The 16,722-nt window shown below is 41.4% G+C and overlaps 1 protein-coding gene across 1 annotated transcript in view; it reads left to right on the top strand.

Moving 5' to 3' along the window:
• eci2 (enoyl-CoA delta isomerase 2) overlaps positions 1–6,000 on the top strand; it is a 137,788-nt gene extending 131,788 nt beyond the window's left edge. The window contains exons 9-10 of the mRNA XM_063070025.1: positions 1,714–1,857; positions 5,477–6,000. Coding sequence (XP_062926095.1) covers positions 1,714–1,857; positions 5,477–5,632 — 300 coding nt within the window. The 3' untranslated portion in view covers positions 5,633–6,000. The remainder of the gene's footprint in view (positions 1–1,713; positions 1,858–5,476) is intronic.
• The last annotated feature ends 10,722 nt before the right edge of the window (positions 6,001–16,722 follow it).

Below are 16,722 nucleotides of genomic sequence, written 5' to 3'. Positions count from 1 at the left end.
CAGTCTCTTCCCTCGCCTCGTGGAGCAGCCTGGGGAATATTCCGTCAGGCCCCGGGGACTTATCCGTCCTAATGTATTTTAACAACTCCAATACCTCTTCTCCCTTAATATCAACATGCTCCAGAACATCAACTTCACTCATATTGGCCTCACCATCATCAAGTTCCCTCTCATTGGTGAATACCGAAGAGAAGTATTCATTGAGGACCTCGCTCACTTCCACAGCCTCCAGACACATCTTCCCACCTTTATCTCTAATCGGTCCTACCTTCACTCCTGTTATTCTTTTGATCTTCACATAATTCAAGAATGTCTTGGGGTTTTCCTTTACCCTACTCGCCAAGGCCTTCTCATGCCCCCTTCTTGCTCTTCTCAGCCCCTTCTTAAGCTCCTTTCTTGCTACCCTATATTCCTCAATAGACCCATCTGATCCTTAGATTAGATTAGATTCAACTTTATTGTCATTGTGCCGAGTACAGATACAAAGCCAATGAAATGCATTTAGCATCTGACCAGAAATGCAAAGAATAGTGCTTGCTTCCGACTTCTTCCACCTGACTAGATTCTCCACCTCACGTCACCCATGGTTCCTTCACCCTACTGTTCTTTATCTTCCTCACCAGGACAAATTTATCCCTAACATCCTGCAAGAGATCCCTAAACATCAACCACATGTCCATAGTACATTTCCCTGCAAAAACATCATCCCAATTCACACCCACAAGTTCTAGCCTTATAGCCTCATAATTTGCCCTCCCCAATTAAAAATTTTCGTGTCCTTTCTGATTCTCTCCTTTTCCCTGATAATGCTAAAGGCCAGGTAACGGTGGTCACTGTCCCCCAGATGCTCACCTACTAACTTAAAGGAGATTTCCTCTCATAGGATGCTCAGTCTAGTGGTGTTATAATCATTGTGTGAAAATTTATCCTTATGTGGAATAATGTCCACTTATTAATTATATGGAGCAGATCTCTGTTTAAAAATCTTGAAATTTTGCATTTTCGCACTACCTTTGTCAAGGGTGATATGGCGATCCAATGGCAACTGGAGCAACACTCGACTAAAATTCTGGTTTGGAGCCAGTTCTAACTCCAGTGGCAAAGTTCTGCATATTTGGCAGGGCTTCCCACACCATTGTACCATAAGGTGGTGAGATAAAGATGCCCCAAGTCACATCTTTGTAGTAGGTTATGTCTTGTTTCAACTCTTTGAAATGTGGTGGTTCTAGTCTTTGGGTGGGAGAAAGGTACATGAGGGTGACAAATAGTCAGCAATGTGAAATAGGGTGAAAGGAGGCTGTAAGGAATATAAACACCAACACCTAAAAGATAAATTCTATGTATAACAAAATAATTTCTATCCCAGTGAACATTTGAAAAGTTTTCAATAACGGCAGATATAAACTAATTATTTTACCAAGCCAAAATGTTACTTTGTGTTACAGAACACTGATAATTTTAGGCGCTTCACTGTCTGATGTTTTATACTTTAAATTTTAAATTATGATAATATAAAGTTATAAATGTTAAGGAGTAAACTTGAATCTAGGTAATTAATTATAGTAACTTGCACATACTTTGAACTTGGGGATAAGATTGAAATGTCATTGTTTATTTGCATTTTCTGCTTTTATATAGTGGGTCAGTTCAAAACCATTTGTTACTATAGGACAGTTATAGCTCAAAATTATATTATTTCTGTTAACCACTCAGGCCAATGAAATTCTTCTGTTCAACAAGAAATTAACAGCCACTCAAGCTTGTGAGCTTGGACTAGTGACCGAGGTCTTCCCTGACAGTACATTCCAGAAAGAAGTTTGGAAAAGATTGCATACTTATGCAAAACTACCCAAGAATGTAAGTTAACACTGTAACTGTAATATTTCAATAAAGTTTTCATAGTCATTTAAATGTATAGCTTTTAGTCAAATTCTCAAACTAATTTCTTAAAGCCTGATGTAAAGATCATCCTTGCATAATAATAAGCACAAGCGTGCTCTTGCACAGGGCAATCCTAACACAAGAGATTCTGCGGGTTTTTGAATCTTTGAACAACACACAAAATACTGGAGGATTTCAGCAGATAGCATCAATGGAGGGAAATGAACAGTTGATGTCTAGGGTCAAGACCCTTCTTCAGAATTGGAAAGGAAGAGGACAGAAGCTAGAATAAAAGGTAGGGGAGGAGCACAAAGTGATAGGTGAGAGGGGGTGCTAGGTGGGGGATTGATGAAAGGGTATGATGTGAGAAGCTGGGAAATGATAATAGGAGCGGACAGTAGACCATGGAATAATGGAAAGAAGATGAGGATGCAAAAGGAGATGATGGGCAGGTTGTGAGAGGGAAGGAGAAAAGAAGGGGGGAGGTGACCACAGGAATAAGGGGAAACGAATGGAGGCTCATATAAAAACGGAGGGTAGAGGTTGCCGGAAATAATAGAAACCGATATTGATGCCGTCAGGTTGGAGACTACCAAGATGGAATATAATAGGTTGCTTCTGCAACCTAATCTGGCCTCAACATGGCAGTAGAGAACAGTGGACAGACTTGTCAGTGTGGGAATGGGAAGCGGAATTAAAATTGGTGGCCACCAGGAGAAGCTGACTGTTGTGGTGTACAAAGCAAAGTTGCTCAGCAAAGTGATCCCCTAACCTGTGTTGGATCTCTCCGATGTAGAGAAGTCCACACTGGAGCACTAGATGCAATAAATGACTCTGACAGACTTGCAGATGAAGCATTGCTTCACCTAGAAGGACTGTTTAATTGTGGTCAGGGAGGCAGGTGTACTTTGCATGGTTTCCTTTTAACTCCTATCAATGCAGCCTTCACCTGCATCTCCTCCATTTCCTGCACATCTGCCAGCCACGATCACATCCTTCTTCAATAGGATCTGATCACCAGGCATATCTTCCCCTCCCCTCCATGAGGTAGTGCTTCACCTGCAAGTCTGTCAGTATTATTTATTGCACCTGGTGCTCACTGTGCTACCTCCTCTCCATCATTGAGACCCGACACAGACTGGACACCTGCTTCAAGCACTTTCACTCTGTCCACCACAACAGTCCAGATCTCCTGGTTGCCACTCATTTCAATTCCACTTCCCATTCCCACACTAATGTGTCTGTCCACAGCCAGATGCTGATGCAAAAACTTATATTCCACCTTTGTAGTCTCCAACCTAATGGCATCAACAACTATTTCTCTAACTTCTAGTAACCTCTCACCTGTTTTCCTCTCTTCCACCCCCTCCCTTTGTTTCCCCTCACCCCCTTCTGTACACCTTCTCCACCTCCTTCCTTTTACTCCTTTGTCCACTGTACTTTCCTATCAGCTTCCATCTTTCACCCTTTTGCCCTTTTCACCTACCACCTAGCTTTACACACCTTTCCCCTCCCCAACCATTTACCTTCCCCCTCTCAGCTGGACTTATCTACCTCCTGCTAGCTTGTGCTCCTTCTACTACCTTTCATTCTGACTTCTGCCATTCCTAATGAAGAATCTCAGGAGCAGCATCAGGATTAATAAAGGGTTTTGGCCTGAAATGTCGACTGTTTACTCTTTTCCATAGATGCTGTCTGACCTGCTGAGTTCCTCCAGTATCTCCTGTGCACAGGCCTCTTTGAACCCGTACCACGTGTGCATTAACAGTATACGAGTCTTGTAAACTAGTCTGCACAATGCGTGGTTGTGACTGGAGCTATTAACATATAGATCTCATCTGGAATCAAGACAGGAATTAGTGGGAAGAATTATGATGGAATTTCAGAGAAATAAGGAACTTGAACTGACACAGTCCTGATGAAGGGTCTCGGCCTGAAACGTCAACTGTATTCTTTTCCATAGAGGCTGCCTGCCTGGCCTGCTGAGATCCTCCAGCATTTTGTGTGTGTTGACAGACCAAGTCCCTTTTTCTCTGAGAGTGAATTTGCGATCATGGCAGCACTACCCAAAAAGTGATTTGGAGTAACAGAATTAAACTGGGGTGGCAGGTAGCTTAATGATTGACCTGGGTTCATTTCCCATTGCTGCCTACATTCTCCCCATGACCATGTGGGTTTCCTCCCACAGTCCAAAGACATACTGGTTGGTAGGTCATTGTAAATTGTCCTGTGATTAGGCTAGGATTAAATTGGGGGATTGCTGGGTGGTGAGGCTCGAAAGGCCAACTCTGCTCTGTATCTCAATAAATAAATAAAAGTAAATAAATTTCAAAGATGCCAAACAATCCATTCCTGCTACTGTCCTTCTATTTCCCAGCAATTTATTGAGAACAATTGCAAACAAAGGGACATGGTTTGAGAGCTATTTAACTTGTTAGTAACTATGCAAACTCAGTGACCACTTTATTAGGTACACCTCATTAATCCAAATATTTAATCAGCCAATCATGTGGCAGCATGCAGACACAGTTACGCCACTCAGTTGTTGTTCAGACCAAACATCAGAATGGGTAAGAATTATGATCTAATTGACTTTGACCATGGAATGATAGTTGGTGCCAGACGGGGTGGTTTGAGTATCAGAGAAACCACTGATCTTCTGGGATTTTCACACATAATAGTCTCTGGGGTTTACAAAGAACGATGTGAAAAACAAAAAAAAAACATCAGTGAGTGGCAGTTCTGGGGGCAAAAATGAGAGAGGTTAGAGGAGATTGGCCAGACTGGCTCAAGCTGACAGGAAGGCAACAGTAATTCAAACGTGTAACAACAGGGGTGTGTAAGAGAACATCTCTGAATGCACAATACAAACCTTGGGTTACAGCAGCAGAAGAGCACAAACATACACTCAATAATCACTTATTAAGTACACAAGCTGCCTAATAAAGTGGCCATCGAGTGTGTATCACCAGTGTTGACCTGCTGCATAAATACATCTAGTGCTTAGAGCTTAATATATTCAAACAGATCATTTTGTTGTAGTTCTCCTGAGTTCCGATCCAACTTCTTTTTGAACTTGTAATAATCCTTCCTTTCTTACTTGCTTGAATTTTTAGATTGGGAGAAGATTGGAGTTTACCCAGAAATAAAGTTTTTGCTGTAAAAAAATGATGTTAAATTTTATAGTTTTTATAGGAATTGTTATTTGCTGTCAAGTTATTGTTTATTTCCAAGATTGCCATCCAAGAAATCAAAACACTGATTAACTTAATGTTTATTTTATGCACTTATCAATAATTAAAGCAAATTAAGTCCAATTTTCCAATCTATGATGAATGACATAATCATTTAATATCTTCTAGATAAAAGTCGGTGTTATTTTATATTTTAAATATAAATTGTATCATTGGGTTGTGTTATATTGTTTAAACAACGTATGTATTTGTCATTTCAGATTTTTTCCATTTTGGGTAGCATTTTGATTATGTATGGTATAAATTATCTGGATCAAATGTGTTTTTTGGATAAATTTGTGTGCTATACAGCATGTTTCTTTATAAGGATCTTAATGATATCTCTATGAATTTCATTTCAGTCTCTGGTATTTTCAAAGCAACTAATAAGAGGTGTTGAAAAGGACATATTGCATTCTGTCAATGCCCAAGAGTGTGAGCGGCTGAGTGAGAGATGGTTATCTGAAGAATGTATGAAGGCCATCATGAACTTCTTTGAAAAAAAGGCAAAGTTATGATTCAGCTTCTTCCACACTCTGACATTAGGAAATTGTTGATTGTCCATTACTTTGCCTTTATTCTTTGGATTATGTTTTAATTTTAATCATTCTATAATTCATGAGTAAAATATTGTGATACAGTAAAACTTGTGGTTTTGTTCTGATAATCGTCCATCCACACACAGTTTAAAATATGTGTTTAACATGGTATTTTGGCAAATTATTAATAGTGATGAAGAGAAGGGATTGAAAGTGGAAACAGAATCAGAATGAATGAAATTAAAACAATGTACAATTTCAAGTTTTTCTTTTATGTTAAAAGTTATAATCTTTCATCATAAATGAATAATACCATAAGCAATAAAAAGGAACTTTTGGAAGTCTAACTGAATGCGAATTAATTGCTTTGCATGCTGACAAAATATTACTAAACACAACTTGGCTACATTTCTCTCCAGAAAAGATCACTGAGTTAATGGGCCCATACTTGCACAGCTCTTGTAGGATGAACCATCTATATAGTGTATCGGGCATCTCTCTAATTGGTGACCACCTTTAAAGAGGAAAAAAAAGGAAAATATTAAAATAATAATTTGATACAATGTTATTCTTAATCACAATGTATCATTTAGAATATAATTTTGTAACTGAAGTTCAACTATTGTGAAACAGAATGTACGTCGCATCCAGAGTTTCTCCGGTTAGCTGATGATTTCTCTCCACGCCTCTCTGACGTAGTGGGAAACCACGTACAAGGCAAGTTACAGCAGTGGTTTGCCATTGCCTTCTGCCGGGCGAGTTTCCAAAGAGATCACCAGCTCGTAACCCAGCACAGATGGAAAGTGTGCAGGGGAGCTGGCTGGATTCGAACCCAGGACCACTACGCCACCAGCCGGGTTGGACTAGAATAAATATTTTTTGAAAACAGCTACTTATGTAAATGTTTTTAAATCACGTCATAAGAATTGCTTTCAAAAGTTGAATTTGAAAATAGCTCTTTTCCAGATGACTCCCCTTTAATATGTTTTTAAAGAGAGAATGTTGATTGTATCAATTGCATATAGTTGGATAAATTATTTAACTGCTAGTATTTAATTGAGCACAAGTTTAAAATCAGAAGTGTAAAGACTGGATTTTGGCTGTGAGAATAAACTAAACTATTCATTTGGTTGTTCTTGTTTAGTGATTCCAGATATAGAGCTGCCTTTCTCAACCTTTTTGCCCTAGAGGAACCCTTGAAATAATTTTCAGGTCTCAGGGAACCCCTGCATAAACGTTATTATATCTAAGGCTCACAGTACATTAGTGTGATTAGTAAGTTGTAGATATAATAATACAAAAATAATTGTCAATGCTCTTCTGCAATGGAGAATGATTTTTTAGCCAACCTTTTTTGTAAAAAAAAGCTTAGCAACACACACAAAATGCTGGAGGGACCCAGCAGCCCAGGCAGCATCTAGTAAAACAGTATCGAAGTGTCCCTCGAGCAGAGACACTTCAGCAGGTCTGGAGAAAAAAAGATGAGTAGATTTAAAAGGTGGGGGGAGGGGTGAGAGAAACGTAAGGTGATAGGTGGAACTTGAAGGGGGAGGGGATATAGTAAAGAGCTGGGAAGTTGATCGGTGAAGGAGATACAGGGAGTCTGATGGGAGAGAACAGAAGGCCATGGAAGAAAGAAAAGCGGGGAGGAGTACCGGTGGGAGGTGATGGGCAGGCAAGGAGATAAGGTGAGAGAGGGAAAAAGGGATGGGGAATGGTGAAAGGGGGGGCCCATTAATGGAAGTTCAAGAAATCGATGTTCAAGTCATCAGATTGGAGGCTACCCAGACAGAATATAAGGTGTTATTCCTCCAACCTGAGTGTGGCCTCATCGTGACAGTAGAGGAGGCCGTGGGTTGACATATCGAAATGGGAGTGGGAAGTGGAATTAAAATGGATGGCCACTGGGAGTCCCGCTTCTTCTGGCCCAGCGGAGCAGTCTCCCAATCTACGTTGGGTCTCACACCAGGAGCACCAGACGCAGTATATAACCCCAACAGACTCACAGGTGAACTGTCACCTCACCTGGAAGGACTGTTGGGGCTGTGAATGGTAGTGAGGGAAGAAGTGTAGGGACAGAGGTAGCACTTATTCCGCTTGCAAAGATAAGTGCCAGGAGGGAGATTAGAGGGGAGAGACAAATAAATGCTTTGAGAAGCTGGTCGAGGACTACATCTGCAGCATACTACCACCCATAATGGACCCCTACAATTTGCCTACTGATGCAACCGGTCTACCGATGATGCTATACCCACACACTACACAGTGTCCTCACTCACCCTGGAAAAGAGGGATGCATACATTAGAATGCTGTTCTTGGACTACAGTTCAGCATTCCACACCATAATTCCCTCTAGGCTTGACAAGAAGCTCAGAGACCTCAGCCTGCACCCTGCCTTGTGCAGCTGGATCCTAGACTTCCTGTCAGATTGCCGACAGCTGGTAAGGATGGGCTCTATCCTTTTGACCCTCAACACAGATGCCTCCTAGGGCTGTGTCCTGGTCCCCTCCGCTATTCTCTCTACACCCATGACTGTGCTGCTACACACAGATCCAATCTGCTGATCAAATTTACAGATGACACAACATTGATCAGCCTTATTTCTAGCAGTAACGGGACAGCCTACTGAGCAGAGGTTAACACCCAGACACAGTGGTGCCAAGATAACAACCTCTCCCTCAACGTCCAAAAAACAAAGGAGCTGATCGTGGATTACAGGAGGAACGGAGACAGGCTCGCCCCGATCAACATCAATGAGACTGCAGTTGAGAGGGTGAGTAGTTTAAAGTTTCTTGGTATACACATCACCGAAGATCTCACCTCGACTGTACCTACGTGAGAGGCCCCTTGGGTAAGAGTGACCATAATGTGGTGGAGTTCTTCATTAAGATGGAGAGTGACATAGTTAATTTGGAAACAAAGGTTCTGAACTTAAAGAAGGGTAACTTTGAAGGTATGAGACGTGAATTAGCTAAGATAGACTGGCAAATGATATTTAAAGGGTTGACGGTGGATATGCAATAGCAAGCATTTAAAGATCGCATGGATGAACTACAACAATTGTTCATCCCAGTTTGGCAAAAGAATAAACAAGGGAAGGTAGTGCACCCATGGCTGACAAGGGAAATTAGGGATAATATCAATTCCAAATTAGCCAGAAAAAGCAGCACACCTGAGGACTGGGAGAAATTCAGAGTCCAGCAGAGGAGGACAAAGGGTTTAATTAGGAAAGGGGAAAAGATTATGAGAGAAAACTGGCAGGGAAAATAAAAACTGACTGTACTGTAAAAGCTTTTATAGATATGTGAAAAGAAAAAGATTGGTTAAGACAAATGTAGGTCCCTTGCAGTCAGAAACAGGTGAATTGATCATGGGGAACAAGGACACGGCAGACCAATTGAATAACTACTTTGGTTCTGTCTTCACTAAGGAGGACATAAATAATCTTCCGGAAATAGTAGGGGACCGAGGGTCTAGTGAGATGGGGGAACTGAGGGAAATACATGTTAGTAGGGAAGTGGTGTTAGGTAAATTGAAGGGATTAAAGGCAGATAAATCCCCAGGACCAGATGGTCTGCATCCCAGAGTGCTTAAGGAAGTAGCCCAAGAAATAGTGGATGCATTAGTGATAATTTTTCAAAACTCTTTAGATTCTGGACTAGTTCCTGAGGATTGGAGGGTGGCTAATGTAACCCCGCTCTTTAAAAAAGGAGGGAGAGAGAAACCGGGAAACTATAGACCGGTTAGCCTAACATCGGTGGTGGGGAAAATGCTAGAGTCAGTTATCAAAGATGTGATAACAGCACATTTGGAAAGCGGTGAAATCATCGGACAAAGTCAACATGGATTTGTGAAAGGAAAATCATGTCTGACGAATCTCATAGAATTTTTTGAGGATGTAACTAGTAGAGTGGATAGGGGAGAACCAGTGGATGTGGTATATTTGGATTTTTAAAAGGCCTTTGACAAGCTCCCACACAGGAGATTAGTGTGCAAACTTAAAGCACACGGTATTGGGGGTAAGGTATTGATGTGGATAGAGAATTGGTTGGCAGACAGGAAGCAAAGAGTGGGAATAAACGGGACCTTTTCAGAATGGCAGGCAGTGACTAGTGGGGTACCGCAAGGCTCAGTGCTGAGACCCCAGTTGTTTACAATATATATTAAAGACTTAGATGAGGGAATTAAATGCAGCATCTCCAAGTTTGCGGATGACACGAATCTGGGCGGCATTGTTAGCTGTGAGGAGGATGCTAAGAGGATGCAGGGTGACTTGGATAGGTTAGGTGAGTGGGCAAATTCATGGCAGATGCAATTTAATATGGATAAATATGAGGTTATCCACTTTGGTGGCAAAAACAGGAAAACAGATTATTATCTGAATGGTGGCTGATTAGGAAAAGGGGAGGTGCAACGAGACCTGGGTGTCATTATACACCAGTCATTGAAAGTGGGCATGCAGGTACAGCAGGCAGTGAAAAAGGCGAATGGTATGCTGGCATTCATAGCGAGAGGATTCGAGTACAGGAGCAGGGAGGTACTACTGCAGTTGTACAAGGCCTTGGTGAGACCACACCTGGAGTATTGTGTGCAGTTTTGGTCCCCTAATCTGAGGAAAGACATTCTTGCCATAGAGGGATTACAAAGAAGGTTCACCAGATTGATTCCTGGGATGGCAGGACTTTCATATGAAGAAAGACTGGATCGACTAGGCTTATACTCACTGAAATTTAGAAGATTGAGGGGGAATCTTATTGAAACATATAAAATTCTAAAGGGATTGGACAGGCTAGATGCAGGAAGATTGTTCCCGATGTTGGGGAAGTCCAGAACAAGGGGTCACAGTTTAAGGATAAAGGGGAAGCCTTTTAGGACCGAGATGAGGAAAGACTTCTTCACACAGAGAGTGGTGAATCTGTGGAATTCTCTGCCACAGGAAACAGTTGAGGCCAGTTCATTGGCTATATTTAAGAGGGAATTAGATATGGCCCTTGTGGCTAAAGGGATCAGGGGCTATGGAGAGAAGGCACGTACAGGGTTCTGAGTTGGATGATCAGCCATGATCATACTGAATGGCGGTGCAGGCTCAAAGGGCCGAATGGCCTACTCCTGCACCTATTTTCTATGTTTCTATACTGGCCATGTGGCAAAAAAAGCACAACGGTGCCTCTTCACCACAGGCGACTGAAGAAATTTGGCATGAGCTCCCAAATCCTCAAGACCGTCTACAAGGGGCACCTTTGAGAGCATCCTGATTGGCTGTATCATTGCCTGGTACGGGAACTGCACCAACCTTAATCAATGGACAGCCCAGCGCATCTGTGGATGTGAACTTCCCTCCATTGAGGACATTTATAGCAGCAGGTACAGAAAGAAGGCCTGAAAGATCATTGGGGATATCAGTCACCCCAACCATAAACTGTTTCAGCTACTTCCATCTGGCAAACAGTACCACAGCATAAAAGCCAGGACCAACAGGCTATGAGACAACTTCTTTCTACAAACCATTAGACTTATAAATTCACATGTCTGTACACTGCTACAGAGTCATAACACAAAGATTTTTACTCCCTCCTGTTGTGGGACAGACGTAAGATTTAAATAAATAAATAAATAAATAATCTCTTGCTAACACAGTTACTCAAAATGAAATCAAAGGTAACCTCTCATAATTGGTTCAGTAAAAGCAGTAAAACACAGAAGAATCATAAACAGTAAAGATAATTGATTGAAGAGAAAATCTCAGCAAGGTAAACCAGGAAGAAAAATTGTAAAGATAGGAGTATAGAGAAAGAAATTTTCCCACAAAATTGAATTTGGAAAAAGAAATCATGAAGAGCACAAAAAGGAACTGATTATATAACAACCAGTAGAAGTCCAGGTCGGTGGTAGGTACTGAGTAAAACAAAATGAGGGATAAACCTGCTTGACCTCATCTTCACCAACCTATCCGCAGCAAATGACAAATATTCATGTTTTTTGTCTTCACATCAAGGACACCTTCCATTATGCAGTGGAATTACTTCAGAATTCCTTTCCTCCCACAGACTCTGCTCAGCAACTGCATTCTTCTAGCAGTTTGCCATTTTATCTACCTTCCCTGGCCACTCTAACAGCACCTCTCAAACATTCAACCTCTATCACCATAAAGGACAAGGGCAACAGCTTGGAACTGCAACTGTAAGCAGATGGTTCTTCAGGTTGTAAACCACGCTGGCTTGCCAGTTCTTCATTGTCACTGGGTCAGAATCCTGGAACACCCTCCCTGCCAGCACTGAGGGAGCACTTTCACCAGAGGCACTTCAGTGATTAAAGAAGTTAGCTGAATGACACCTTCTGAAGGGCAACAAATATTAGTCTTGCCAGATCCTGAAAATGAATTAGTTACATACAACACAAATCTTTAATGAGCACGTTAGGGCCTCATGGAATTGATGACTACATGTTATTCTGGAGAGGGGACTGGATGAAAGTCAAAAGTAAAAATGGATAGACAGGTCATCTTTAAATTGCAGGTTATACTTGGTGCAGTTCTTACTGGCAATGTAACCTCAAATACTTCAATCTATATTGATAACTCATTGGAAAGGACCTCCTGTAACATATCCCAGCTGTCCAATGATACATAGTAAGGTATGAGGAGACACAGTGTCTGCAGAATGTATAGAATGGTTAACTGACTAGGCCAAAATGTGACTGATGGAAAATAATGAGGAGTATATGAGAAGTTATCCACCTTACAGGAAGAAAAGTGGATTACTTAAATTGTGTGAGAAATTAAATACTGGTATCTGGAGAAACTGGAATACTCTCATACACCAGACTTTCTAGTACTTGAGTCCTGGGGTCATAGAAACAGGCCCATAATGTCCACATTGACCAAGTACCATCCAGCACTTGTACTGTGACCTGCTCTATTATGCAATGCATGTAGTTGTCCAGATACTTTAAAAAAATTACAAAGGTACCAAACTCCACCAGCGTCTCAGGCAGTGAGCATTGGTCAGACTGTTCTTTGAAAGTTAGCTTTAGTTCAGGTTATCAAGAAGAGATGAGTTCAGACAATGCAGGAAAATTGCATGTAAGAGTTCACTAGGCAGACTTACGTGTGAAGGGATTCTATGAAAGGACTGTGGGCATCTCCTCCTTCCAATAAGAAGGGAGAAGTGTGACAACAACATCCTCAAGTTGTTTTCAGCGTGGAATAAACATGATTTATTAGTTTATTTATTGTTGTCACAGGTATCAAAGTACAGTGAAAAGCTTTTGTTTTGTGAGCCATCCAGACAGATCATGCCGCACATTGAGATAGTACAAAAGAAAAGAGAACATCAAATGTGTCGGACCTTGTGGGAGGGTAGTACAGAAATTGCAGGGGCCCTGGCAGTGGTAACCACGGGTGAGGTGCCAGAGGATTGGAGGATATCTAATGTTGTTCTGTTATTTAGGAAAGGTCTAAAAATAAGTCAGGAAAGTATAGGTTGATGAGCCTGATGTCAATAGTGGGTAAATTTTCAGAAGGTATTCTAATGGAGGTTGGTTGTAGGGGATTTGCAGCCCGTTCTTTAGTTAGAGCCTTCAGCAATTTGGGCATCAAGGGAGAGAGGAAGAGGAGAGCCATCCACAGTACCACTGATGAGGCAGAGAGGGCCTCGAGATGGCTGTGGCACAAAAGAGGGGAGCCATGGAGTCATAAGTAGCTAGCCATCTGGACACAGGCTGGGGTCTGATCAGCCCTGGCTGGGTAACCTGGAGGAGGTTGTATGATGTTGAAAGACCTGAAACACCTGATGATTCCAGGAACATCACTGAAGATGTGTCCAGAAGCATCAGCAGATGTATGTACACAGTAAGGGACCAGATATATGAGTATTTGGATAGACAGGGACTGATTAGGGATAGTCAACATGACATGGTGTGTGGTAGTTTGTGTCAAACCGATCTTTAAAGTTCAAAGTACATTTATTATCAAGGTATGTGTACATTAAACAACCTTGAGATTTGTCTACTCAAAGGCAGGCACAAAACAAAGAAATCCAAAGTAACTCATTAAAAAAAATGTGGAGAGAAGGGAAAAAATCATGCAAGCAATAAAAGTAAGCAAGTAGCATTCAGAGCTGAAGTTTATCAACACAGACATGAAGCCACAGCCTCAGCTGAACACACAGCCGAGTAAACATGGTGGCACAGCAGGGTGAACTGTCCTGTCCTCACCTTCAGTCCCGAAACCCTGACCTTTTCAATCTGGCCCGGTGCTTAAATTGTCCAAACATCGGGTCGTTCCTCACTCTCGGACCCAGGCTCTGTCACTTCAACAACCTCTGGGCATGGACCCCACTGGGCGCAACCTTTCCAATTCAGCCTGGGGCTTAAATCAATCAAACCTTGGGTCTTTCCTCACTCTTGGGGATAGGCTAGGCTCCACCTCAACTCCACTCACTCGCCTTGGTTCTGCTGCACCGAATTGCCTCCAATTCCGCCCCAGCAATAATCATAAACCGGCTCATTTCCCTGTCTGGCCAACCATACACCACAAAAAATGCTAGGGCATACAGATGGCTTAAAAGCTCAACTCTGAAAGGGAAGTTATAGGCTATGATTGTAGTAATCGTTACCTGAAAAATGTTATTAATAAAGTATTTAGTTGTTTCCATTGTTTTGTTTGCTGGCAATAGGTAGTCACTCAGCTTCACCAGGGCCATCTTAAACCAGAGTTTTGTGAGGAGGTAACCAGGAAAGCTGATGAGGGAAAGGCTGTTGTTGACATGGTCTATAGCAAGGCGTTTGACAAGGTCCCACGTAGGAGGTTAGTCAAGAAGGTTCAGTCACTTTTTATTCTGAATGAGGTAGCTGAGAGGTGCATATAAGCAGGGTTTTTCCACTGAGATTGGGTGAGACTAGAACTAGAGGTCAGACACAGGTTTGAAAGGTGAAAACTTCAGGAGAATATGAGAGGAAACTATTTCACTCGAAGGGTGATGAGAGTGTGGATCGAGCTGCCAGTGGAAGTGATGTTTGAGGGTTCAATTTCAGCATTTTAGAGGAATTTGAATAAGTGCATGGAGGGAAGGGGTATGGGGGAGGGGCTACAGTCCAGGTGCAGTCGATGGAACCAGGCAGAGTATTAGTTCACACAGACTAGATGGGCCAAAGGGCCTGTTTCTGTGCCTGTGGTGCTCTGTGACTCTACCACAGTGCTACAGTTACAGACTGTGCAGTGCAGGTAGGCAAGGGTCATGATGGGTGCATCGGGAGATCATGAGTTCATCTTGCAGCAGAAATGAATTCTGAATTTTCATTCATATTACGCAACTGATACGAACCCAGAATTTCACTCAAAAATTCTATACTCAAAGTGTGTTCTAGAATGAATTCTAAAAAGGTCTTTGATCCCTCTGGGTGAATGCAGAAACATGGAGAGATCAATCATCACCTGAAATCTGACGCCTGGAACAAGACAGCAATCCCTTAGTGACGCAATGTGTTACAAACATGCTCGAAGTCCTAGGGCTGGGCTTGGTTCCAGAACATTCCTATCTAGAAGTAAATCCTTGTTAATGAAGTGGGCCATCAGTGTTTCCCAATGAATTTCGGCTCATTTGTGATCCATTCACACACAGTGACAGGAACAAACACTTACTGCTCCAGGGATCTGCCCAACTACTACATTTAACCAAACAATGAGCAGCCTTCTTTCTAGAAAACTTCAGGGTGTTAAGATTTTAAATGAGACCGTACACAGCTAAAATGGCATTTACATTTCAGATTCTGAATCAGGTTTATTATCACCGGCGCGTATCCATGAGACCCTAACATGCTCATTAAAGATTTGTGTTGTATGTAACTAATTATTTTTAAAATTCACTTTCAGGATCTGGCAAGACTAATATTTGTTGCCCTTCAGAAGGTGTCATTAAGCTACCTTCTTTAATCACTGAAGTGCCTCTGTTGAAAGTGCTCCCTCAGTGCTGGCAGGGAGGGTGTTCCAGGATTCTGACCCAGTAACAATGAAGAACTGGCAAGCCAGCGTGATTTACAACTTGAAGAACCATCTGCTTATATTTGCAGTCCCAAGCTGCATATGATTTCACTTTCTAGACTAGCCTACTAACCAGGACCTTGTCAAAGTTCTTACTGGTGATATCTACCAACCTGCCCTTGTTGATGATCTTGGTCACCTCTTCAAATCAATTAATTCTAGTTTGTGGTATATAATTTCCCACAGACAAAGTCAGGTCAACTATTCCTGATCAACTCTTGACTTCCCTTTATTTTGTAATTTATTTTTTATTGAGTTTCATCATCACACAAAATTTCCATAGGATATATTTCAGATACTGTATATATATATATCATATAATCATATTTGTCACAAATCTCCACATAATAGTTATCTGAAGTATACTCTTATAGAAAGAAGTAGAAAGAAAGAACAATCGAAAGAAGAAAACTATGTACAGAGTAGGGAATGATTTTTTTTAACAACTTATTCATTGATTGTGAGAATAAAATCAGGCCTATGAGATGTTATGTAGTTAAACCATTTTTGCCAGTATGAATAAAATTGTTCAATCTTATGATTAACAGATGTTGTTATCTTCTCCATTTTGTAAATGTCCATTGTAATTTCCATCCATACATTTAAAGTTGGGCTCTCCTGTGATAACCATTTCCTGGTAAGGGTCTTTTTACCAGCCACCAGCAGTACATTCATTAAATTTTTATATTTATCGCTTTTCAACAATTCTTGAGGTATATACCCAAAATATATGGTCTTACTCTCTAAGTGTACTTATCTGTTAGTATATCATTGAAATTTGCAAAATATAACTTAAATCGATCTACTCCCTGAACAAATAAGAACCAAGAAAAGTGAATAATAAAAGGAAAGGTAAGGAAGATGTGGTGCCAAGACTGGAGTCACTAGATGACCCTGGGTTGGGCTAGAAGAAAAGTCCAGCCATGGGGGATAGCCCCTCCTACCTGTGGGTTGAGGGCCCCCGCTGCAGTACCTATAAAAGTAAGTTTAAAAAAAACTATGTCCATTACACAGAAATGATTTCCCTGT

The sequence above is a fragment of the Mobula hypostoma genome, chromosome 17 (assembly GCF_963921235.1).
Source record: "Mobula hypostoma chromosome 17, sMobHyp1.1, whole genome shotgun sequence".
NCBI lineage: Eukaryota > Metazoa > Chordata > Chondrichthyes > Myliobatiformes > Myliobatidae > Mobula > Mobula hypostoma.
This window is presented reverse-complemented; position numbering and strand designations above follow the sequence as displayed.